At 37.9% G+C, this 26,542-nt stretch overlaps 1 protein-coding gene across 1 annotated transcript in view; it reads left to right on the top strand.

The window, feature by feature from the left end:
• The window catches only part of DECR1 (2,4-dienoyl-CoA reductase 1), a 45,015-nt gene extending 19,850 nt beyond the window's left edge, over positions 1-25,165 (top strand). Inside the window, exons 6-10 of the mRNA XM_033203385.1 lie at positions 9,942-10,041; positions 15,805-15,877; positions 17,928-18,074; positions 24,837-24,899; positions 24,999-25,165. Of these exons, the coding sequence (XP_033059276.1) occupies positions 9,942-10,041; positions 15,805-15,877; positions 17,928-18,074; positions 24,837-24,899; positions 24,999-25,058 (443 nt within the window). The 3' untranslated portion in view covers positions 25,059-25,165. The remainder of the gene's footprint in view (positions 1-9,941; positions 10,042-15,804; positions 15,878-17,927; positions 18,075-24,836; positions 24,900-24,998) is intronic.
• The last annotated feature ends 1,377 nt before the right edge of the window (positions 25,166-26,542 follow it).

Raw genomic sequence — 26,542 nt, forward strand, 5'->3', positions numbered from 1 at the left:
TGAAATTGAAATTCCTGGTTACTCATTTCCATGACGCAGAATGGATGTGATTTATAATTGGAGTTTGGATGATAAGTGTTTGATATGATTTTTTTTTCCGTGGGGGGTGGGAAGATGGATAGGAGTGGGAAGGGGGCAGGGAAGAGTGTGACTCCTCTCTCTTCCCTCCTCTGTCTGAGGAACCTTGATCTCTGTATCTCTCCTGTGTCTCTGCCTCTGATTCTCTCGCCCTACCCCCCATGCTCATGTCTCAATCTCATTCTCTACTGCTCTGCCTCTGTCAGCTCCTCATTTTTGGTTCTCTGTTTCTCTCTTCATCTGTCTCTTTTGTTTCTTTGTCCTTCTTTGCCTCATTGTCCCTTATTTCTTCCCTTGCTCATCTCTATGACGCTTGATTTCTGTCTGACTCTCCCTTCTTTCCTCATTATTGTCTTTCATTTTAACATAGACTCTGATCTATTCTTGTTCATCACATTGGATTAAAATTCTATGGGCTTCATTAAAAATATATTAGATAAGATACCTTTTTAAAAGATGGAAGCCAGTTTTTATTCTTCCAAGATTCCTGTCAGTTATTGATGCTATAAGCTGACAGAGCTTAGAGAACTTGGACCACTGGACTGAGGGGAGTAAACAGTAAAGGATTTGTCCTGGTAGTGGATCGACAGTCAAGGAACTGAAGCGTGACATTTTTAACAATATCAAGTCTTCCAATCTTGCAACATGGTATCTCTCACCATTTATTTAGGTCTTCTTTAATTTCTATCAGCAGTGTTTTGCACAGGCATTGTACAAGTTTTGTTAACTTTCTCCCAAAGTATTTAAATTATTTGTGCTATTGCAAATGGCACTGTTTTCTAAATGGTATTTTCTAATTCTTTTCTTGTAGTATTTAGAAATACAATGGATTAGTTTTGTGTATTGATGTTTTCCCTAGGAGCTTGCTAAACTCAATGGTTATTACAGTTTTTTGTTTGTTTGTTTGTTTGTTTAGATTCCTTTGGATTTTCTACATTCCTAATACTGACAGTGAAAAAAAGACAGTTTTTATGGTTTCCTTCCCAATTGATAAGCCTTTTATTTTCTTTCTTGCCTTATTTTACTGGATGGCACCTTCACTAAAATATTGAATAGTAGCGGTGAAAACTTAGATTCTACTTGTTCCTACTATTAAGAAGAAATCAAATACATGGAGGAAAGCAATTAGTTTTTCGCTATTAATTATGATTTACCTGTAAGTTTTCATAAATATCCTTTATCAGCTTTAGGAAGTTCTCTTCTATATCTAGTTTGCTGATAGCTTTTTTAAAAAAATTATTATTATTATACTTTAAGTTCTAGGGTACATGTGCACAACATGCAGGTTTGTTACATATGTATACATATGCCATGTTGGTGTGCTGCACCCATTAACCCGTCATTTACATTAGGTATATCTCCTAATTCTATCCCTCCCGCCCCCCCACCCCATCACAGGCCCCGGTGTGTGATGTTCCCTGCCCTGTGTCCAAGTGTTCTCACTGTTCAGTTCCCACCTGTGAGTCACAGCATAGGGTGTTTGGCTTTCTGTCCTTGTGATAGTTTGCTGAGAATGATGGTTTCCAGCTTCATCCATGTCCCTACAAAGGACAGGAACTCATCTGTTTTTATGACTTCATAGTATTCCATGGTGTATATGTGTGACATTTCCTTAATCCAGTCTATCATTGACGGACATTTGGGTTGGTTCCAAGTCTTTGCTATTGTGAATAGGGCCGCAATAAACATACGTGTGCATGTGTCTTTATAGCAGCATGATTTATAATCCTTCGGGTATATACCCAGTAATGGGATGGCCAGGTCAAATGGTATTTCTAGTTCTAGATCCTTGAGGAATCGCCACACTGTCTTCCACAATGGTTGAACTAGTTTACAGTCCCACCAATAGTGTAGAAGTGTTCCTATTTCTCCCCATCCTATCCAGCATCTGTTGTTTCCTGACTTTTTTTTTTTTAAATACTTTATGTTCTAGGGTACATGTGCACAACATGCTGGTTTGTCACATTTGTATACATGTGCGATGTTGGTGTGCTGCACCCATTAACTGGTCGTTGACATCAGGTATATCTCCTAATGCTATCCCTACCCCCTCCCCCCACTCCACAACAGGCCCCAGTGTGTGATGTTCCCCTTCCTGTGTCCAAGTGTTCTCATTGTTCGATTCCCACCTATGAGTGAGAACATGCGATGTTTGGTTTTCTGTTCTTGCAGTAGTTTGCTGAGAATGATGGTTTCCAGCTTCATCCATGCCCCTACAAAGGACATGAACTCATCCTTTTTTATGGCTGCATAGTATTCCATGGTGTATATGTGCCACATTTTCTTAATCTAGTCTGTCATTGATGGACATTTGGGTTGGTTCCAAGTCTTTGCTATTGTGAATAATGCCACAATAAACATACATGTGCATGTGTCTTTATAGCAGCATGATTTATAATTCTTTGAGTATATCCCCAGTAATGGGATTGCTGAGTCAAATGGTATTTCTGGTTCTAGACCCTAGAGGAATTGTCACACTGTCTTCCACAATGGTTGAACTAGTTTACAGTCCCAACAACAGTGTAAAAGTGTTCCTATTTCTCCACATCCTCTCCAGCATCTTGTTTCCTGACTTTTTAATGATCGCCCTTCTAACTGATGTGAGATGGTATCTCATTGTGGTTTTGATTTGCATTTCTGTGATGGCCAGTGATGGTGAGCATTTTTTCATGTGTCTGTTGGCTGCATACATGCCTTCTTTTATGAAGTGTCTGTTCATATCCTTCGCCACTTTTTGATGGGGTTGTTTGATTTTTTTCTTGTAAATTTCTTTAAGTTCTTTGTAGATTCTGGATATTAACCCTTTGTCAGATGCGTAGATTTTTAAAATATTCTTATAAACATATTCTCACTCTGATGGTAGTTTCTTTTGCTGTGCAGAAACTCTTCAGTTTAATTAGATCCCATTTCTCAATTTTGGCTTTTGTTGCCGTTGCTTTTGGTGTTTTAGACATGAAGTCCTTGCCTATGCCTATGTCCTGAATGGTATTGCCTAAGTTTTCTTCTAGGGTTTTTATGGTTTTAGATCTGACATTTAAGTCTTTAATCCATCTTAAATTAATTTTCGTATAAGGTGTAAGGAAGGGATCCAGTTTCAGCTTTCTACATATGGCTAGCTAGTTTTCCCAGCACCATTTAATAAATAGGAAATCCTTTCCCCATTGCTTGTTTTTGTCAGGGTTTGTCAAAGATCGGATGGTTGTAGATGTGTGGTATTATTTCTGAGGGCTCTGTTCTGTTCCATTGGTCTATATCTCTGTTTTGGTACTAGTACTATGTTGTTTTGGTTACCATAGCCTTGTAGTATAGTCTGAAGTCATGTAGCATGATGCCTCCAGCTTTCTTCTTTTGACTTAGGATTGTCTTGGCAATGCGGGCTCTTTTTTGGTTCCATATGAACTTTAAAGTAGTTTTTTCCAATTCTATGAAGAAAGTAGTTGGTAACTTGATGGGGATGGCATTGAATCTGTGAATTACCTTGGGCGGTATGGCCATTTTCACAATATTGCTTCTTCCTATCCATGAGCATGGAATGTTCTTCCATTTGTTTGTGTCCTCTTTTATTTCGTTGAGCAGTGGTTTGTAATTCTCCTTGAAGAGGTCCTTCACATCCCTTGTAAGTTGGAATCCTAGGTATTTTATTCTCTTTGAAGCAGTTGTGAGTGGGAGTTCACTCATGATTTGGCAAATGCACCTTGTTTCACAAGTGGAAAGAGTAGAACATAGTGGAAGGCTTTCCTTATTTGTCAGTAGTGTGAGTGCAAGGTGTATGTTGCTTAGCGTATATAAGAACCACATGAATACATTTTTTATATTGTGTCTAGATATTTTTTCTAGAACAGTGGGTGCATCTAAAGACTATTTTAAAACACATTTTTAGTTATCTGTTGAAATTTATTAAGGCAGTATTAGTATCCTTTTAAAATCACTTTTTGTAGAGTCATCTTGTTTGATGGGAGAGTTCAACCTCATCTGTTAAAATTTCTTAGAGCAACTGTGTATCTTATTTTGGTGTTTTTTGAAGATAAGGTATTAAGTGATTTGGGAATTTTGAAAAGGAATTATTTTTTCTTTCTAAGTAGTAATTAGAAATGTCTTGGCAAGGCAGTAGTAGTTACATAGTAGTTAAAAGTGCAGGCTCTAGAGCCTAACTGCCTAGTTCCAATCCTGGTTAATACTTGTTAGTCCTATCAACTTGGACAGATCAGCTTGCTGTGCCTGTCTTTTCTGTAAAATAATGTTAATAATAAAGCCTTTCTCCTAGGATTGCTCTAATGATTATATGAGCCAGTATCTGTAAAGTGTTAAGAATAGTTCCTGGGCCAGACTAGTACTCAGTAAATGTTAGTTATGAAAGAAAATGTTAAGTTTCCTCCATGGTAAGTGTATTTTTACATCTTTTACAAGGGGACCGTCAACTATCTGAAACTTAGGTTTTGACTCATAATTAAAATTGGTTAGAAAAACCAGAGCCCTGATATCACTTATTATAATTAAACTTAAAAATAACAGCCTACATGAGGGATATATTTATATTAAATGTTTAAATGAGAAAAGTGTTTCCTTAGTAGATAATATTATTTATATAAGGTTATTCTAGTTTTTAAATGTTATAGTCCTATTTTGAGTAGCTTTTAGAGAATTAAAGATTTTTAGATTTTCATATGGGCTCTCATATGGGCTGGGAGACAGGTATCCTCTGTGCTCCCATTAAAAAGACAGAGAAGTTTGTCTTCTTACCATGATTGTCAGTAAGATTAATTGCTAGCAATAATAGTAGAAGAGTTAGAAGTGCAACCAACAGCTCAGTTGTGTATTTAGGCATACAAGGAGTTCAGTGTTGCTTATATGTGACGTATAATGCCTGAAGGGGTAGGAGATGAGGCAAGCAATGTGGACTTTATCCTTTGGTGATAGGTAAAGTTAAACAAGGATTAAAAAAAATTCTTAAGATGCTTTATTTCTGTTTGCTGGAAAATTGACATAATACACTATGCTAGTCCCCCATTGTGGCTACAACAAATGACCACAAACTTAACAGCTTAATGTATCATACACTTATAATTTTATAATTCTGTTTTTCACAAGTACATGCACAGAGTTGCTTGACTGGTTTCTCTGCTTCAGATCTTATAGGCTAATATCAAGGAGTCACCCAGCAGAGCTCATGTCTTGGAGGCTCTAGAAAGACTCTATATCCAGGCTCATTCAGGTCGTTGGAATAATCAAGTTTCTTGTGTTTGTAGGACTGAAATGTGTATGTTCGTGGTTGCTGTCAGCTGAGGGCCACCCTATCTCCTAGGGACCTCTCTCTGATCCTTACATAGGGACTGGTACGTCTCAGAGCCAGCAATACCACAATATGTCTTTCTCATGCTTGGGGACTGACTTTCCCTTCTACCACATCTCTCTTGCCTGCTCCTTAAAATTCATCTTTCTGACTACAGCCAGAGAAAGTTATCTGTTTTTAAGGGTTTATGTGATTAGACTGTGTTACTTGGATAATCCCAGAAAGGTCCCTCTCTTAAATTCTGTAATCTTTCTTAACATCTCCAAAGTTATTTTGCCATGTAAAATAAGAAATTCAGTTCTTAGGAATTAGGGCATGGGATCTTTAAGTGGGGTCATTCTGCCCACACATATTTCTTGTCTTGTTAGAAAGGAAACCCTCAGAACAACCAGAAAATTTTGAAATAAGTAAATGATCATGTAATATCTGTAATGTAAAACATGCTTCCTTAGATATGGCACCCATATGCACTGCTCAACCATGTGTAGCAGCCCTGACCTACTGGCGGTTCAACAAAGTCTTAGATGTGTCCATGAAACTAGGGGACTGGGATGCCTGTTGGAGTCTTGGCTTATATAGTTACCTTCCATTCTGGTGATGTTTCGTAACACAACTTGCCAAATTATTAATATACAGGTAGTAAATGGCAGTCTTTTTGCATGAGAGCAGAAGAGTAATAGGTGGAATCAATAACAGCAGTAAATTAACAAGTAGTTCTTAGAATCTAATGACATTTGCTGGACACTCCCTATGTTCCTGTTTTACAGGAGATAAATCTAGGGCCCAGAGCAGGGATGCGACTTCCCCAAAGCCTCATAGCTATACAGCTAGTAAATAGTGGAATCCATTTCTGAGCCCAGGTGTCTAGACTGTTCCCCTTCTGTTGGTCACTAGAACTAAAATTGTTTAGTGAATCTTTCAATTTTCATAGTTTGTACTGAAACCAGATTTTAGAGCTTTTGAATCTTTTAAATCATAATCTTGGCACATATCATAGCTTTTTTGATAGATAATGTGATTTTTGATGTTCTTTTATTACTATTTTTTTCCATTTCAAAATAACGAAGGATGGGCTAGCATATTTATTTCATTTATTGCTTCCCTTCTCTATTTTCTTAACCTCATTAATAATATAGATTCATTTCTGTTGTCTGCTCTGAGCTGTTAGAAACTTGCCTTTTATAAAGCTTTTCCATGGGCAGTTATTCTAATTGAAATAATGGGCCTCTGTACAAGAAGGAAAATAAATGTGACTAACCCTGGGGATCCAGGAATTCTTTACTTTGCACTTTAGCACCAACGTTCATTTTTCTGAAGCTACTAATTGTTTCACCTTGCAGCATTAATGCTATTGGAACAGTGCAGTTTGAAACTTTTATCTCCCTTTTACACTCAGGAGAATTAAAAGCCACAGTATCTCATTCTAAGAGGTGGGCTCCCCAAATTTTCTACACTGAGAAAATAAAACCTAAAGGGATAAAGAGAATAGTAAAATAACTTTCATTTCAGCATCTAAATTGTGTTAGGATGGCTTAACACCTTTCCCACGCTTGGAGAAATGTATCTCCTCAGTCTTAGTTGAAAGATAGTGCACTTTCCATTGGAGCATTTGCTTTGTATTTGTCACTTTTAAAGCAGTTTTTTTTTTTTTTGTAATTTTGCTATAAGAATGATGCAGTTAGCATCTGTTGTCAGTGTACTGTAATGGAGCTCACTAATGTTCTACATCCCTCCTCTTTCACAGAGTACGATTTTGGAAGCAAAGTAATTTTCAGCGATCTGAAAGCCTGTTTGATATATAAAAGGAGTTACCAGAATGACTAACATAACCATTCTTATTTTTTGCTATCCTCAAAATGGTACTCCTGCCCCTCCTCCACCCCCGTGTTTCCCAGGATGTGCTGAGTTTTCTTTCTACTCTGGAAAATGCTGAGAGAAAGAGAAACTAAATATATGGAGCAGAGAAAAAACTTAGCTGAATATTCTTCAAAATACTTTCCTTGTAGTCCTTCAAATTTAAATTTCTAAAAGTATTTACTGTTATGTAAAAGATGTAAACTTATTTTGATCCTTTTGCAAATATTATTGTCTTATCCAGTGTTATGAATAAATAAGAAGTAGAAAAATCACTGATTTCTCAGGACCTAAAGATGACTCTTTTAAGCCTTCCTTCCTTGTTTGTTTGTTTATTTATTTATTTATTTATTTTTTGAGACGGAGTCTCGCTCTTGTCACCCAGCCTGGAGCGCAATGGCATCATCTTGGCTCACTGCATCCTCTGCCTCTTGGTTTCAAGTGATTCTCCTGCCTCAGCCTCCTGAGTAGCTGGAATTACAGGCATGCCCTACCACACCTGGCTAATTTTTGTGTTTTTAGTAGAGGCAGGGTTTCACCATGTTGGCCAGACTGGTCTCGAACTCCTGACCTCAGGTGATCTGCTCCTCTTGGTCTCCCAAAGTGCTGGGATTACAGGCGAGAGCCACTGTGCCTGGCCTCATTCAGTTAATTTATTGAGAACCTGCTGTGTCCTAGACTCTAGTGACCACTATATGTACAGTGTCACTTTTTAATATAGCTTTTATACACTCAGTTATTTTAAAAAGAAATTTAAAAAACAAGAAAAAATATTTTATATTTACCTGCATATTTACTGTTTTTTTCCTTTTGACAATCTCAGTCTCTCTATAATGTCATTTTCATATCATCTTGATTTTTGAAAGGTATTTTTGATGGATATGGAATTCAGAGTTAACAAGCTTCTTTCAGCACCTTAAAAATGTAGCTCCATTGTCTTCTAACTTATTTTTAGAAATGAGAAGACAATGAAAATTTTTATCTGTGTTTGTGTATTTTTATTGTTTATTTTTACCTTTGGCTGCTATTAAGATTCTATATATCACTGGTTTTCAGTTATTGATTATGACAACGTCTTCATTTTTTTCCCCCTGTTTATCCTGCTTGGGATTCATTTAGCTTTCTGCATCTGTAAGTTACAGTTTTTACCAAATTTGGAATTTTTTAAGTCCTTATTCAAGTACGTTTTCTTCCTCTGTGACTCCAATTATACGTTTGTTAGAATGCTAGATACTGTTCCACAGGTCAGTGAGATTCTGGGTTTTTCCTCAGATTTTTTTCTCCATTTGTCTTTCATTTTGGATAGTTTATATTGCTGTGTCTTCAGATTCGTGGATCTTTTCTTCTACAGCTAAGCTTATTTGTTCAGTTTTTCATTTCACATGTTGTATTTTTCTGCTTTAGAAGCCATATTGGTTTCTATTTTGTATTTTCCATTTTTCTCATCATATTAATATTTTCAGTGAAATCTTTTAAAAATATTTGTAATAGCATTAAAAGGCTGTCTGCTACTTCTGTCTTCTCTGTCATTTCTGGGACTCTTTGTCTATTAGTCATTTTTCTCCTTGTTAGGTTTATGTGTCTTTATATGCAGTAATTTTTTATTGCATGCTGTGAATGCTATGTTGTTTTGTGTATTTGTGTCTGTGTGTATTTTAATTTTTTTTTGAGGTGTGTGATTTTTTTGTTATTTTCGAAAGCTGTTAAATTACTTGTGCATCAGCGTAATCATTTTTAAGGGTCATTTTAAAGCTTTATTTTAGCAAGTATATAGTAGTCTTTACTTTGGGGCTAATTTAACCCTCCTACTAAGTCATTTTTTTTTCTGAGCTCTCTACTGAAAGCCCTGAATGTTCAGTGAAACTACTTAAAACTCACATGTCTCCCAGCCCTATGCGAGCTCTGGGAATTGCATCACTTACAGCTTCCTGATAATTGTTCTCTGCCTGGCCTCATGGAATCTCACACTAAACACGTATAGCTTATTATTTATCTAAAGACTCATTGAGATTCCATGCAACTTTATGGAGTTCTGTTAGTATCTCTGCCTACTTTCCTCCTTGGAGGAACTCTTAGAAACCTTAGTTTCTTTAGGCTCCCCAAACCGATCTCTATCTTCTTAACTCAGTGTGAATGCCATTTTCTGCTTAGATTCCTCCTCCTCATCCTTCCATCTATATAGTACCTTTAGGCAGAAATCTAGAGTATCTCAGGGCTTATTCATTTTCCTTCTCTCAGAGATCATAGTCCTTCCCTGCCTGCTGTGCAGTATCTGTATATAATTGTAGCATATATCTTACTCAGTTTTCTTGATGTTTATAGCAGAAGGGTAAGTTCATTATCGCTGGAGGCAGAAGTCCCTGCTAGTTTAATTTTAATTCTGATTTATTCTTATTCAAGTAGTATTTAGTTCATGGGAATTCTGACCAGCTGATTATACAAGGTGCAATAGGGGCATGCCTCTGAGATTTGGGCTTTTGTATTGACTCACCAGGCATGCATTCCAAGTAAGTGCAGACCGGGCCATCCTAAATCACAAGATTAGTAGCAAGACATATCAATTTTCTTATTCTCTCATTAATTTAGAGTGAAGTTTTAAAAAATACTTCGGTTTTTCTTACACCCTCTTTAATCAGATCCCATTTTTATAAATCATGTTTTCCTTATGTGAAGTGATACAGCTATATTGCTAATCAACTGTATCCTTTTAAAATTTCAGGAGCAGCATTTCTTGCTATTACCACTATCTATGCTGAGACTGGTTCAGGTTTTGTAGTACCAAGTGCTTCTGCCAAAGCAGGTGTGGAAGCCATGAGCAAGTAAGTACTTCCTTATCAATCCTGTTGCTGAACGTAACTAATACAGTTTGGTGGCTCAGGGAACTAAATTCCAGCTTTCTGGTGTCCATCCAGAGAAAAGTAAAACAAAGACTTGGATTCACCATGAGACACACATTTTATCTCCCAGATAAGTCTTGTTTGTCTATAGCAGCATTGTCCTGTGGAACTTTCTGCAGTGATGGAAATGTTCTGTAAATATGCACTATCCGGTAGCCACATGCAGATATTGAACCCTTGGAATATCCCACTATGACTGAGAAACTAAATTTTAAAAATTAATAGCTGTATATGGCTACTGGCTATGTATTAGACACCACAGGACTATAGCTTTTTTGCTCTCCCAAAGATCTTTATCAGTGTCATCCCTAACCCCTCTCATAAGCACATCTTTATTCTTTTATTGCACATACTGTTTAAGGTTAATGGGACTAACACAGACTATGAGCACTTGCCAAGTCCAGTGGCCTTTCTCAGCAGAGTATAACTGCTTTTTTTTTTTTTTTTTTGTCTGAGACAGGACTACACTCTGTTGCCCAAGCTGGACTGCAGTGGCGCAATCACAGCTTATTGCGGCCTTAATCTCCCAGACTCAAGTGATCCTCCCACCTTAACCTCCCAAGTAGCTGGGACTACGGGGCGGTGCCACAGTGCCTGGCTAATTTTTAAAAATTTTTTGTAGAAATGAGGTCTTACTGTGTTGCCCAGGCTGGTCTGGAACTTCTGACCTCAAGAAATCATCCTGCCTCAGCCTCCCAAAGTGCTGGGATTACAGGCATGAGCCACCACACCCAGCCATGATTGCTTTTTGAATTTGTTCTCCATTGTCTTTGTTAAAATGGGGATTATCATCATTTCATTGCTTGTCTGGCTTGCTGTAATCACGGTATATTTCTTTGCTACCAGTCTCTTCCCCCTGTATTTTTTATTCACATTTTCACCAGAATTATCTTTCTAAGAACGTATATGTCTGCTCACGACACTCCCCAGCTAAAAATCTTAGATCATTTCCTGTCACTCTTTGGAATAAAAGCCAGAACTCACTATGGCATTCTAAACAGACTTGTCTCTGGCCATTGTTAATTAATTTATTTATTCAATAAATATTTATTGTATACCTTATATGTGCTTCGTCCTAGGGATATGAGAGTGATGGAAATAGAACAGTCCTCATTGTCAGCTGAGTTTAAATTTTTTACTATTCCATTTATTATTTTCATGCTTTAATTTCCATTAACTGTTCCATGTTTCCCTAAACGTACCATACAGCTTTCATATGTCTATGCCTGAGTTATACTGTTGTTGGAATTTTGCTGTGATATTTTGCTTACTTCCTTTGGGATGTTTTCTCTGTAATCATTTCCTCCTCTCTGCCTTAAAACTTTGTTTAATCCAATCTAGTGAGAGGACAAACATTAATAAGTAGATTCTAAAATGAAGGTAATATACCAATATAGCAGAGGCAGAGAGCAGGGCATGGCCGGCTGGAGTGCAATGGTGCGATCTTGGCTCACCACAACCTGTGCCTCCTGGGTTCAAGTGATTCTCCTGCCTCAGCCTTCCAAATAGCTGGGATTACAGGCATATGCCACCACACCTGGCTAATTTTGTACTTTTAGTAGAGATGGGGTTTCTCTGTTAACATAACATTAAGCAATCTGACTTCCCCACTTCAGCGTGAGTTCTGTGAGAAAAAGGGCCATATGTTTGCATCCTCATTACCCAGAAGGTTCTGGTCCATAGCTGGTGCTCCATGCTTGTTGAGCTGAATTATGGTACTCTTCTTTTAGTAGTCCGAGAGCATTTTTAATATTTAAGTCAGTAAATACACATTAGTTTGAGATAGAAAGAAATATTTATTCACAAGCTGAATCTTAGTCTGAATAGAGATAATTACCATTTTTAAGGTCATATGGTGTTTTAAATAAAGGATGAGAACTTGACTATTTTGGCAGCATTTGTTCAATGTCAATATTTGTTTTGTGAGAACCCTTCAATCTTGTTAGAGCTTTTCATCTCATGTCCTTTAAGAACTGATTTGGTGCTGCTTTTATTGTGTTCCTGCATATAATAGATGCTCAGTACACATGTGCCTTCCTTTATAGCTTGAGTTGCCATCAACCTTCTTCTCATACTTTATAGTACACAGTCATACTAAATAAGGCATTATAGGTCCCCAAATTCTACATGTTGTTTGGGCCCTTGTCCTTTACTCATACTGACCCATATGCCTTGGCTGTCTTCCTTTCTCCATCTGTATTAGTCCGTTCTCACACTGCTGCGAAGAAATACCTGAGACTGGGTAATTTATAAAGAAAAGAGCTTTAATTGACTCACAGTTCCACATGGCTAGGGAGGCCTCAGTAAACTTACAATCATGGGGGAAGGCACCTCTTCACAGGGCAGCAAGAGAGAGAATGACTGCCGTGTGAAGGGGGAAGCCCCTTATAAAACTGTGAGATCTTGTGAGAGAACTCACTCATTATCACGAGAATAGCATGGGGAAAACTGCCTTCAGGATTCTGTTTTGTCTACCTGGTCCCACCCTTGACATGTGGGGATTATTACAATTTAGGGTGAGATTTGGGTGGGGACACAGAGCCAAACCATGTCACCATCCTACCTTCTTAATCTGTCAGCTCCTCCTTTCTCCTGCCTTTGCAGCAAACTCCTAATCCTTCTTCACCCGTCAGCTCAAATGTTACCTCTTCAGAGAAGCCTTCCCTGTCACTCCCACTTAGGTTCTTCTTCTTTTAAGCAGGTATGGCTCACATCACACAATTCCCAGCCTAGTAACTAATTCATTATATAACCAAGCTCACCTCTCTTGAGAGGGAGGGACTGCTCTTTTGAGAGCAGGGACTGACTTTATTTGAGGCTAAGCAATATTTATAGTATTGATACATGGTAAGTATATGATAAACATTTGTTGCATGAACAATAATAATAGCTAACATATTGAATATTTTGTTCTTAGCATCTTAACATGCAGAGCTAACTGTATGAGGTAGATTCATTGTCAGATTACAGTGGTTCTTCAGTGTATCAGCTAGCTTAATGACAGTTGAAAGATCATGCTAGCAATTGAACAAATGTATCTGAGACACCTCTGAGCACAAGAGAGGATGGCTTTTCCTCTAGGCAGATTTTCTTAACAGGTTGCTCAGTTTTTCATAGGATAATATAGACTCTGCTCAGTACAGTAATTCTATTAAGACATGAAGCAATTTAGAGTAGATACACTATAAATAAATGCCCAGAGTAGCTATGGCAATGAAGTTTGTCAAAAACATCACTCAGAGAAGCAATTTTTATGTATGTTCTGTCCGAAAGAGATACAGCCCACTCATTTCTCTAAAATACATTCATGGATTAAGTCAGATTAACAGGCTATCTTTAGATTATATGTACCCTATTCTGTAGAACTGGTTTTACTGAATTGGCCTTTGAAGTGATGCTGTAAGACTGTAGTAATGGATGTCTGATAGTTTCATAGAACTTAGCCCATTTTTAAAATTATTTTACTTTACATTCTGGGATACATGTGCAGAATGTGCAGGTTTGTTACATAGGTATACATGTGCCCTGGTGGTTTGCAGCACCCATCAACCCGTCATTTACATTAGGTATTTCTTCTAATGCTATCCCTCTCCTAGTTCCCCAACCCTCAACAGGCCTGGTGTGTGATGTTCCCCTCCCTATGTCCATGTGTTCTCATTGTTCGGCTCCCACTTAGAATGAGGACATGCGGTGTTTGATTTTCTGTTCCTGCGATAGTTTGCTCAGAATGATGGTTTTCAGCTTCATCCACTTCCCTGCAAAGTATATGAACTCATCCTTTATTATGGCTGCATAGTATTCCATGGTGTATATGTGCCACATTTTCTTTATCCAGTCTATCATTGATGGGCATTGGGGTTGGTTCTAAGTCTTTGCTATTAAGAACAATGCTGCAATAAACATATGTGTGCATGTCTCTTTATAATAGAATAATTTATAATCCTTTGGGTAATACCCAGTAATGGGATTGCTGGGTCAAATGGTATTTCTGGTTTTAGATCCTTGAGGAATCGCCCCACTGTCTCCCACAATGGCTGAACTCATTTACATTCCCACCAACAGTGTAAAAGTGTTCCTATTTCTCCACATCCCCTCCAGCATCTGTTGTTTCCTGACTTTTTAATGATTGCCATTCTAACTGGCATAAGATGGTATCTCATTGTGGTTTTGATTTGCATTTCTCTAATGATCAGTGATGATGAGCTTTTTTTTTTCATAGTTTGTTGGCTGCATAAATGTCTTCTTCTGAGAAGTGTCTGTTCATATCCTTTGGCCACTTTTTGATGGGGTTGTTTGTGTTTAATTTGTTTAAGTTCTTTAAGTTCTTTGTAGATTCTGGATATTAGCCCTTTATCAGATGGATAGATTGCAAAGCTTTTCTCCCATTCTGTAGGTTGCCTGTTCACTCTGTTGATGCTTTCTTTTGCTGTGCAGAAGCTCTTTGGTTTAATTAGATCCCATTTGTCAACTTTGAACTTAGCTCATTTTATCTATTGCAAGGATACAGTATCTTAAGGAGATTGTTATACTACACAATTTTCCTTTTGTAAGTCTAAAAGACTTAAACAGTTTTTCGTATTAGAAACAATTGTGCTTTTCCGGAACAATTAGCTTGCTTTTTCTTTATGGGTACTTTGGATTGTGTAACTGATTAAGCTTACCTTTTTTGTATGGAGTCATGGGATGAATAGATACCAGTTTGTGATGTGACTGTTGCAGTTATATGGAATGTCACACACTTCAGTAAATTTAGATATTAACTTCATTCTTGGCTCCATTATATTTTGTTATCCTGGCTTTTCTCTCTATCTTGCTTTTTTTTCTTTCCTTCTTTCTTTCAAATTATCCTGTCTTCCTCATTTGCATTATATGTATTCTTTTAAGCTACCTTGTCATTATTTGAAATTACATTAAGTATATATACACACAAATATACGTATGAATGTAAATGCCTAAAATAAATTTAGATTTTAAAAGAGCTATCTGTAAAGTAAGCTTTTAAAACAAGTTCCTTTGAAGTTCTTTGTTTGCTATTAGTGTTATATTTTGCTTCAGGACATTAAGTAAGATTTTGTTAGATTCCTATTTCCTTTCAAGTTTAGTTCAACAATTATATTAAAGCCTAGTTAGACATGGATGTGGTTAATATTTTCAGTCGATGTAATCTTTTACTCAAATAAAACACTTGTGATGTTATAGATGTTGTAATCCAATGTACAGCGCTATGAGTAAAGTTATAATGAACTTTGTAACTATAAGACTGAACTCCAGAAAATGTGAGGGAAGGGCATAAAGCACTCGCGTTTTTATGTGAGTAATGAATACCTACTCTAAAAATGTATATTGACATTGGACTTCATATTCTAAACTACAAATGGTAGGTGGTATAGCATAGTGGTTAAGGACACGAAAATGTAAAGGTTAGGTTGTCCAGTAGAGTGACTAAGGGTATAGACTGAAGCTAGATCTCTTCAGATTGACAAATTGGCCATTTGACGTAGAGAACATGATTTAACCTTTCTGTGCCTTAGTTACATTATCTGTAATATAGGGAACAATAGTAGTACCTACTTCTTGGGGTTGTAATCTCTGACATGTAGTAAGCATCTAGTGAGTCTCAGTTATTACTGTTTTTAACATATGGTATAATATCTCAGAATGTATGTTGTTGATTTTAATTTTTAGGTCTCTTGCAGCTGAATGGAGTAAATATGGAATGCGATTCAATGTGATTCAACCAGGGCCTATAAAAACCAAAGTAAGTTGTATTTTGCTTGTTTTCACATTGTGAATGATTAAATAATGAAACACTGATAGATATAGTCTGGTTGTTGTGTAAAGGACTTTCCAGAGATGCCTGGGTTTAGAGCCCTGGTTCTAGGGAAGAGGCCTTTGCCTTTATTCGTTATCGAATATAAGAAATAAGGAGGTGGGCAGGAATATACCAGTTATGCAATTTCTTCATAATGTCAATTTCATTGTCTTAATCTTTTGGGATCTTTTATGCCATCAGTGTTGGCACTTTATCTGATTTGCTTCAGTGGTTATTGTCCTGTATTTGTTAACTTCACGACATTTTAAAGGCTCTTACATTGTCTGACGTCCTTTTTTAAAAAAAAAATCAAGGAAATGTAACTATATTTATAGTTTGAGGGATGCTCCAGTAACTTATTATACAGTCTTTGTCTTGCTATAGGTAGGTAGCATTTTCCTTGACTCATGCTTGTGCCCTTTCACTCTCAGTCAATTATGCATGTCATCTAACGCCCACATCTCTCTGATTATGAATCCTTCTGACAGCATGGATTTCACCTGTAAGTAATAATCCTTGCAGATACTCATTGCAACTTGTAATTATCTCTAATGTTGTCACAGATGTTGCTCAGAATGTCCACAGCTTCTCTGCTCTCTCATTATCCCAAAATAACTTCACCCTCACACTTCTCTTGGTTTTCACCTAAAGCAGGTATTTATAATGCCAACCAGATGTAATGTTGAAAGGTCAGGCAAAATTTGGTAACTTGTTTAAGTTGTGTAAACATATTGGAAAATAATACTAAGGGATATTTGGGTTATAGGTAGCTCTGGGTATTAAGTAATAACTTGGAAATGTCCATATTAGTTTATTTAGCAGTTTAAAGGATGGGAAATAGAAATAAAAACTTCCTGAGTGATTGAAACTTGATTGACTATCTTATTTATCTGACAATTCAATACTAAACAGTTGAATAAAGTTAGTGGAAAGAAACTTAAAAACATAACATTAAAACACATGATTCAGGGTGGCCCTGTCCTAAGCATATCTGAAAAGAGGCTTATAGACACAAATGCTTCTCTCCAGGATGCCAATATCTAGGGAAAAATCACCTGCGTTTTATTTATTTATTTAACCTATCTTTATTGACTGTTCACTGTATGCAAGGGTACTGAGAAAGATACAGAAATATCTCTGAGAAAGTGCTTACCACTAAGGAGTTTATAGTCTAGCCACTGAGATAGGAGTTGTACCCAAATAATAACTATTTACTGTTGAAGAGATTAAAAGAAAACTGAAGTGTAGAAACTCCCTAGCATGCACTTTTTAGAACCAGGATTGGGACCGGTTGCTACCCTTTGTCTCTGGGCTTTATACCCTCCTGGGAAGAACTGGAGGTCTCTCATGGAGTCCTCTGAGTGTTTGTTCTGTCTTATGGCCACGTTATTGAGGAAAACTGTCACCTAAACTTCAAGGCACTAGTACAGAAAAATCAGTTGTTTTTATTAATCATGCACATCCATAATTCATCTTGGTTTGTTCCTTCACATCACTGACAGAAAGCAAATTGTTTGGCAAATTTAGTTATAGTTTTTCTCTCTCTAGAATCTAATTGAATTTCTATATCCTTGTTTTCTTCCTTTTCTAATATTTTGGGATGAAAGAAAAGGAATTTCCTCCTAAATATTTCCTATGAGCCACTTTTCTGTGTTTATGAAAAGCCAGTAATACCACTGCCTTTACCACATAAGCTTGTACATATTTCAGAGTACCTTTATATACATTTTTTCATTTGATGCTTATAACAGTTTTGTGAGGTAGCTAAGATAGATATCCTCATTTTATATAGAAGAAACTTAAGATTAAAAGAGTTATATTTTCCAGTGATCTATTTTTTCTTTAAAGAAGAATTTGGTGAAATTGTTTTTTACTTACAAAGCCTGAGGTTTTAAGCTGCATAGTAGCATGCCATTTTATACACATTATTTTCTTCAGTAGGAAAGGAGTTGATTGAAAAACCCAACACAACCCAATTGTTTTCTTAATTTCTAAGGGTGCCTTTAGCCGTCTGGACCCAACTGGAACATTTGAGAAAGAAATGATTGACAGAATTCCCTGTGGTCGCCTGGGGACTATAGAAGAACTCGCAAATCTTGCTGCTTTCCTTTGTAGCGATTATGCTTCTTGGATTAATGGAGCAGTAAGCATTGTTTATTTCTCTTCACTTTTTTTCTCAGGAGTGTGTTTAGGGCACGGAAGTCTGTTCTGGAACCAATCCTGACAATGCTAAATGTAAATATGATTTAAAATATGTATTTAGCTGTAAATAATATAAAAATATTATATATATTGTTTAAACTATGACATTTATTCAGTGATGTATTAGTCCGTTCTCACACTGCTAAAGACATACCTGTGACTGTAATTTAGAAAGAAAAGAGGTATAAGGGAAGCGCAAGGGGTCAGGGAATTCCCTTTCCTAGCAAAGGGAAGCCCTGACAGATGGTACCTGGAAAATGGGGACACTCTCACCCTAATACTGCACTTTTCCAATGGTCTTAGCAAACGGCCCACGAGAAAATTATATCCCACACCTGGCTTGGACGGTCCCACGCCCACAGAACCTCACTCACTGCTGGCACAGCAGTCTGAGATCGAAATGCAAGGCCACGGCAAGACTGGGGGAGGAGCGTCCGCCAATGCTGAGGCTTGAATAGGTAAACAAAGTGGCTCGGAAGCTCAAATTGGGTGGAGCCCACTGAAGCTCAGAGAGGCCTGCCTGCCTCTGTAGACTCCACCTCTGAGGGCAGGGCATAGCTGAACAAAAGGCAGCAGAAACTTCTGCAGACTTAAAGGCCCCTGTCTGACAGCTTTCAAGAGAGTAGTGGTTCTCCCAGCATGGAGTTTGAGATCTGAGAATGGGCAGACTGCTCCCGCAAGTGGGTCCCTGACCCCTGAGTAGCCTAACTGGGAGACACCTCCCAATAGGGGCCGACTGACACCTCATACACCCGGGTCCGCTCTGAGACGAAGCTTCCAGAGGAACGATCGGGCAGCAACATTTGCCGTTCTGCAATATTTGCTGTTCTGTAGCCTCCGCTGGTGATACCCAGGCAAACAGCATCTGGAGTGGACCTCCAGCACATTCGAGCAAACTCCAGCAAAACAGACCTGCAGCTGAGGGTCCTGACTGTTAGAAGGAAAACTAACAAACAGAAAGGACATCCACACCAAAACCCCATCTGTATATCACTGTCATTAAAGACCAAATGTAGACAAAACCTCAAAGATGGGGAAAAACCAGAGCAGAAAAGCTGAAAATTCTAAAAATTAGAGCAGCTCTTCTCCTCCAAAGGAATGCAGCTCCTCGCCAGCAACAAAACAAAGCTGGATGCAGAATGACTTTGACGAGTTGAGAGAAGAAGGCATCAGACAATCAGTAATAACAGACTTCTCCAAGCTAAAGGAAGATGTTCAAACCCATTGCAAAGAAGCTAAAAACCTTGAAAAAAGATTAGACAAATGGCTAGCTAGAATAAATAGCACAGAGAAGACCTTAAATGACCTGATGGAGCTGAAAACCATGGCATGAGAACTACGTGACACATGCACAAGCTTCAGTAGCTGATTTGATCAAGTGGAAGAAAGGGTATCAGTGATTAAAGATCAAATGAATGAAATGAAGCGAGAAGAGAAGTTTAGAGAAAAAAGAGTAAAACGAAACGAACAAAGCCTCCAGGAAATATGGGACTATGTGAAAAGACCAAATCTACATCTGATTGGTGTACCTGAAAGTGATGGGGAGAAGGGAACCAAGTTGGAAAACACTCTTCAGGATATGACCCAGGAAAATTTCCCCAACCTACCAAGGCAGGCCAACATTCAGATTCACCAAAGTTGAAATGAAGGAAAAAATGTTAAGGGCAGCCAGAGAGAAAGGTTGGGTTACCCACAAAGGGAAGCCCATCAGACTAAGAGCGGATCTCTCGGCAGAAACTACAAGCCAGAAGAGAGTGGGGGCCAATATTCAACATTCTTAAAGAAAAGAATTTTCTACTCAGAATTTCATATCCAGCCAAACTAAGTTTCATAAGTGAAGGAGAAATAAAATCCTTTACAGACAAGCAAATGCTTGGAGATTTTGTCACCACCAGGCCTGCCTTACAAGAGCTCCTAAAGGAAGCACTAAACTTGGAAAGGAACAACTGGTACCAGCCACTGCAAAAACATGCCAAATTGTAAAGATCATCGATGCTAGGAAGCAACTGCATCAACTAATGAGCAAAATAACCAGCTAACATCATCATGACAGGATCAAGTTCACACATACCAATATTAACCTTAACTGTAAATGGGCTAAATGCTCCAATTAAAAGGCACAGACTGGCAAATTGGATAAAGAGTCAAGACCCATCAGTGTGCTGTATTCAGGAGACCCATCTCATGTGCAGAGACACACATAGGCTCAAAATAAAGGGATGGAGGAAGATCTACCAAGCAAATGGTAAACAACAAAAAAAGCAGGGGTTGCAATCCTAGTCTCTGATAAAACAGACTTTAAACCAACAAAGATCAAAAGAGACAAAGAAGGCCATTACATAACAGTAAAGGGATCAATTCAACAAGAAGAACTAACTATCCTAAATATATATGCACCCAATACAGGAGCACTCAGATCCATAAAGCAAGTTCCTAGAGACCTACAAAGAGACTTAGACTCCCACACAATAATAATGGGAGACTTTAACCCCCCACTGTCAACATTAGATAGATCAACGAGACAGAAAGTTAACAAGGATACCCAGGAATTGAACTCAGCTCTGCACCAAGCAGACCTAATGGACATCTACAGAACTCCCACCCCAAATCAACAGAATATACATTCTTCTCAGCACTACATCACACTTATTCCAAAAGTGACCACATAGTTGGAAGTAAAGCACTCCTCAGCAAATGTAAAAGAACAGAAATTATAACAGACTGTCTCTCAGACCACAGTGCAATCAGACTAGAATTCAGGATTAAGAAACTCACTCAAAACCGCTCAACTACAAGGAAACTGAACAATCTGCTCCTGAATGACTACTGGGTACGTAACAAAATGAAAGCAGAAATAAAGATGTTCTTTGAAGCCAATGAGAAAAAACACACAATATACCAGACTCTCTGGGACACATTTAAAGCAGTGTGTAGAGGGAAATTTATAGCACTAAATGCCCACAAGAGAAAGCAGGAAAGATCTAAAATTGACACCCTAACATCACAATTAAAAGAAGTAGAGAAGCAACAGCACACACGTTCAAAAGCCAGCAGAAGGCAAAAAATTACTAAGATCAGAGTAGAAATGAAGGAGATAGAGACACCAACAACGCTTCAAAAAATCAATGAATCCAGGAGCTGGTTTCTTGAAAAGATCAACAAAATTGATAGATCATTATCAAGACTAATAAAGAAGGAAAGAGAGAAGAATCAAATAGACACAATAAAAAATGATAAAGGGGATATCACCACCAATCCCACAGAAATACAAACTCCCATCAGATAATACTATAAACACCTCTACACAAGTAAACTATAGAAAATCTGGAAGAAATGGATACATTCCTGGACACATACACCCTCCCAAAACTAAACCAGGAAGAAATTGAATCCCTGAATAGACCAATAACATGCTCCTTAATGAAGGCAATAATGAATAGCCTACCAACCAAAAAAAGTCCAGGACCAGACAGATTCACAGCTGTATTCTACCAGACGTACAAAGAGGAGCTGCTACCATTCCTTCTGAAACTACCCCAATCAATAGAAAAAGAGGGAATCCTCCCTAATTCATTTTATGAGGCCAGCATCATCCTGATACCAAAGCCTGGCAGAGACACAACAAAAAAAGAGAATTTCAGACCAATATCCCTGATGAACATCGATGCAAAAATCCTCAATAAAATACTGGCAAACCGAATTCAGCAGCACATCAAAAAGCTTATCCACCATGATCAAGTTGGCTTCATCCCTGGGATGCAAGGCTGATTCAACATACGCAAATCAATAAACATAATGCATCATATAAACAAAACCAAAGACAAAACCACATGATTATCTTAACAGATGCAGAAAACGCCTTTGACAAAATTCAACAGCCCTTCATGCTAAAAACTCTCAATAAACTAGGTATTGATGGGACATATCTCAAAATAATAAGAACTATTTATGACAAACCCACAGCCAATATCATACTGAATGGGCATAAACTGGAAGCATTCCCTTTGAAAACTGGCACAAGACAGGGATGTCCTCTCTCACCACTCCTATTCAACATAGTGTTGGAAGTTCTGGCCAGGGCAGTCAGGCAGGAGAAAGAAATAAAGGGTATTCAGTTAGGAAAACAAGAAGTCAAATTGTCCCTGTTTGCAGATGACATGATTATATATTTAGAAAACCCCATCATCTCAGCCCAAAATCTCCTTAAGGTGATAAGCAACTTCAGCAAAGTCTCAGGATACAAAATCAATGTGAAAAAAATCACAAGCATTCCTGTACACCAATAACAGACAAACAGAGGGTCAAATCATGAGTGAACTCCCATTTACCATTGCTTCAAAGAGAATAAAATACCTAGGAATCCAACTTATAAGGGATGTGAAGGACCTCTTCAAGGAGAACTACAAACCACTGCTCAGTGAAATACAAGAGGACACAAACAAATGGAAGAATCAATGTTATGAAAGTGGCCACACTGCCCAAGGTAATTTATAGATTCAGTGCCATCCCCTTTAAGCTACCAATGACTTTCTTCACAGAATTGGAAAAAACTAAATTTCATATGGAACCAAAAAAGAGCCCGTATTGCTAAGACAATCCTAAGCCAAAAGAAGAAAGCTGGAGGCATCATGCTACCTGACTTCAAACTATACTGCAAGGCTATGGTAACCAAAACAGGATGGTACTGGTACCAAAACAGATATAGACCGATGGAACAGAAAAGAGCCCTCGGAAATAATACCACACATCTACTACCATCTGATCTTTGACAAACCTGACAAAAAAAAAAGAAATGGGGAAAGGATTCCCTATTTAATAAATGGTGCTGGGAAAACTAGCTAGCCATATGTAGAAAGCTGAAACTGGGTCCCTTCCTTCCATCTTATGCAAAAATTAATTCAAGATGGATTAAAGACTTAAATGTTAGACCTGAAACCTTAAAAACCCTAGAAGAAGACGTAGGCAATACCATTCAGGACATAGGCGTGGGCAAGGACTTCATGACTAAAACACCAAAAGCAATGGCAGCAAAAGCCAAAATAGACAAATGGGATCTTATTAAACTAAAGAGCTTCTGCACAGCAAAAGAAACTACCATCAGAGTGAACAGGCAACCTACAGAATGGGAGAAAATTTTTACAATCTACCCATCTGACAAAGGGCTAATATCCAAAATCTACTAAGAACTTAAAGAAATTTACAAGAAAAAATCAACCCCATCAAAAAGTGGGTGAAGGATATGAACAGACACCTCTCAAAAGAAGATATTTATGCAGCCAACAGACACATGAAAAAATGCTCATCACTGGACATCAAAGAAGTGGAAATCAAAACTACAATGGCATCTCACACCAGTTAGAATGGCAATCATTAAAAAGTCAGGAAACAACAGGTGCTGGAGAGGATGTGGGGAAATAGGAACACTTTTACACTGTTGGTGGGACTGTAAACTAGTTCACCCATTGTGGAAGACAGTGTGGCGATTCCTCAAGGATGTAGAACCAGAAATACCATTTGACCCAGCCATCCCATTACTGGGGATATACCCAAAGAATTATAAATCATGCTGCTATAAAGACACATGCACACATATGTTTATTGTGGCATTATTCACAATAGCGAAGACTTGGAACCAACCCAAATGTCCATCAATGACAGACTAGATTAAGAAAATGTGGCGCATATACACCATGGAATACTATGCAGCCATCAAAAAGGATGAGTTCATGTCCTTTGTAGGGACATGGATGAAGCTGGAAACCATCATTCTCGGCAAACTACTGCAAGAACAGAAAACCAAACACCACATGTTCTCGTTCATAGGTGGGAATTGAACAATTCCCAGAACACCTGGACACAGGGTGGGGAACCCCACACACAGGGGCCTATCATGGGGTGGGGGGGAGGGGGGAGGGATAGCATTAGCAGATATACCTAATGTAAATGACGAGTTAATGGGTGCAGCACACCAACATCACACATGTATACATATGTAAGAAGCATGCATGTTGTGCACATGTACCCTAGAACTTCAAATATAATTAAAAAAGAAAAAGAAAAGAGGTTTAATTGACTCACAGTTCTGCATGTCTGAGGAGGGCTCAGAAAACTTACAATTATGGCTGACGGGTAAAAGTCATAACCTAACATGGTGGCAGGCAATAGAGAGGGAGAGAGAGAGAAAAGGGAGACAGAGAGGTTTGTGTGTGTGTGTGTGTGTGTGTGTGTGTGTGTGTGTGTGTGTGTGAAGGGGAAAGAGCCCCTTATAAAACCATCAGATCTTGTGAGAACTCACTGACGATAACGAGAACAGCATAGGGGAAACTGCCTATTCCAGTCACCTCTCACTGGGTCCCTCCCTCCACACCTGGGCATTATGAGGATTGCAATTAAAGATGAGATTTTTGTGGGGACACAGCCAAACCATATCAAGTGATAAATTAATAGATGCAAGTTACCTTGATAGATATACCTTTAAGATGATCTTCAAGATTGGGTAGATTTTTGAAATTGTGGAGATGTTAGAAATAGAATTATGAACTGTGTAAATCAATTTAGGTTTAATCATGAGTTTTATCTTTAAAATTTGGGCTTGATTTAAAGTGCCAAAGAGATATTCCATCCAAAGTATGGGAAAATGACTAGTGGTTCAGAAACTTTTTAAAAGGAGTAGTTTCAGAGTTTAAAAATTTGTTTTTTCCAGGTTGTTAAATTTGATGGTGGAGAGGAAGTACTTATTTCAGGAGAATTCAATAACCTGAGAAAGGTAATGCCATTTTGTGTGTATAATGTAATATTAGCAGCTCGGTTACTAAGCTTTAAAAACATGTAAAAAGCACATTAAATTGACATCTTTTTGTGTTAGGTCACCAAGGAGCAGTGGGACACCATAGAAGGACTCATCAGGAAGACAAAAGGTTCCTAAGACCACTTTGGCCTTCATCTTGGTTACAAAAAAGGGAATAGAAATGAAAGAAATGATCTCTCATCTTTTGACTATTTCAAGTCTAATAAATTGTTAATTAACAAACATTCATTGAATATGTATTTTGTGCCAAGCCAGTGATAGCCATTGTATATTCAAAGATGAATAAAATGAAATATAGTCCTTCAAAACATTAAAAAAAAAAAGGAGGCATAGGGAGAGTAGGTAGTAGGTAAAGATTCCTCTTTACCTACTGATAGAGGTAAAAAGTGCTTAGAAGTACAGAAAACAGATCTTTGTGGCTTGGAAAATCAGGAGAAACTCAATGGTGGGGGTAGTATTTGAGTTACATATTATACTATACCTATACTGATAGGGCCTAAAAGAAAGAAATTAGAGGATACACACTAAATATAATAGACTTTGCCTTTGCAGTATATTTTCTTTTCACTGGCCTTGTGAATTACTTCTTTGGGTAACTCCGTATTAACTCAAATCTTTAATTTTTACTAGGACCTATTTGTAGCCAGACATTTCATTTAGTACTGAATAAGCTATAGCGCTTGCCCTTTTGAAATTCATTATCTAGCAAGATAGTCAAACTTATAAATAATTATTTATGGTACATTGTGATAAGTATTATTCCAGCAGTATTTGAGTGTGGAGGAGGAAGTAATTCATTCTGTCTCCAGACTTTAGAAAATGTGATGCCTAGGAGATAGCATGTCATCCCAGCTGTAAAAGAAGAATAGATTTCTCTGGGTAAAAAAGGTAAACAAAGTCTATAAAATATTTTTGTGTATCATTTGATTAAATTTCCTCTTTGGTTTGACTATTTTGTCATCCTGAAAATCAAATAATAATGAATCCAAAGTCTCAAGTCTACAGAGCTATACTTCTGAGCCTATATTTTTAAAATGTCCATTTTGCTTTCCCAGGAGTCACTTATAACATGTTCACTAGACTGACTATTGCCATTGCCCAAGTTGACAGGAGAGGAAACCGGCTTCCATATTACCTCATCTGAATAAATCTGCAAAGGAATCCAGTTTTCCTGTTTGAATATATATGCCACAAGCCCCATGGAAACCCCAATTACACTGACAGTTAATTGTGTACATAAATTACATTTATTACAGTTTTGTTTTTTTTTTTTTTTTTGAGACGGAGTCTCGCTCTGTCGCCCAAGCTGGAGTGCAGTGGCCGGATTTCAGCTCACTGCAAGCTCCGCCTCCCGGGTTCACGCCATTCTCGTGCCTCAGCCTCCCGAGTAGCTGGAACTACAGGCGCCCGCCACCTCACCCGGCTAGTTTTTTGTACTTTTTAGTAGAGACGGGGTTTCACTGTGTTAGCCAGGATGGTCTCGATCTCCTGACCTTGTGATCCGCCCGTCTCGGCCTCCCAAAGTGCTGGGATTACAGGCTTGAGCCACCGCGCCCGGCCACATTTATTACATTTAATTGTGTACATATAGGGGAATGTTA

This window comes from Trachypithecus francoisi, unplaced genomic scaffold (assembly GCF_009764315.1).
Source record: "Trachypithecus francoisi isolate TF-2019V2 unplaced genomic scaffold, Tfra_2.0 Lachesis_group7, whole genome shotgun sequence".
Lineage (NCBI taxonomy): Eukaryota > Metazoa > Chordata > Mammalia > Primates > Cercopithecidae > Trachypithecus > Trachypithecus francoisi.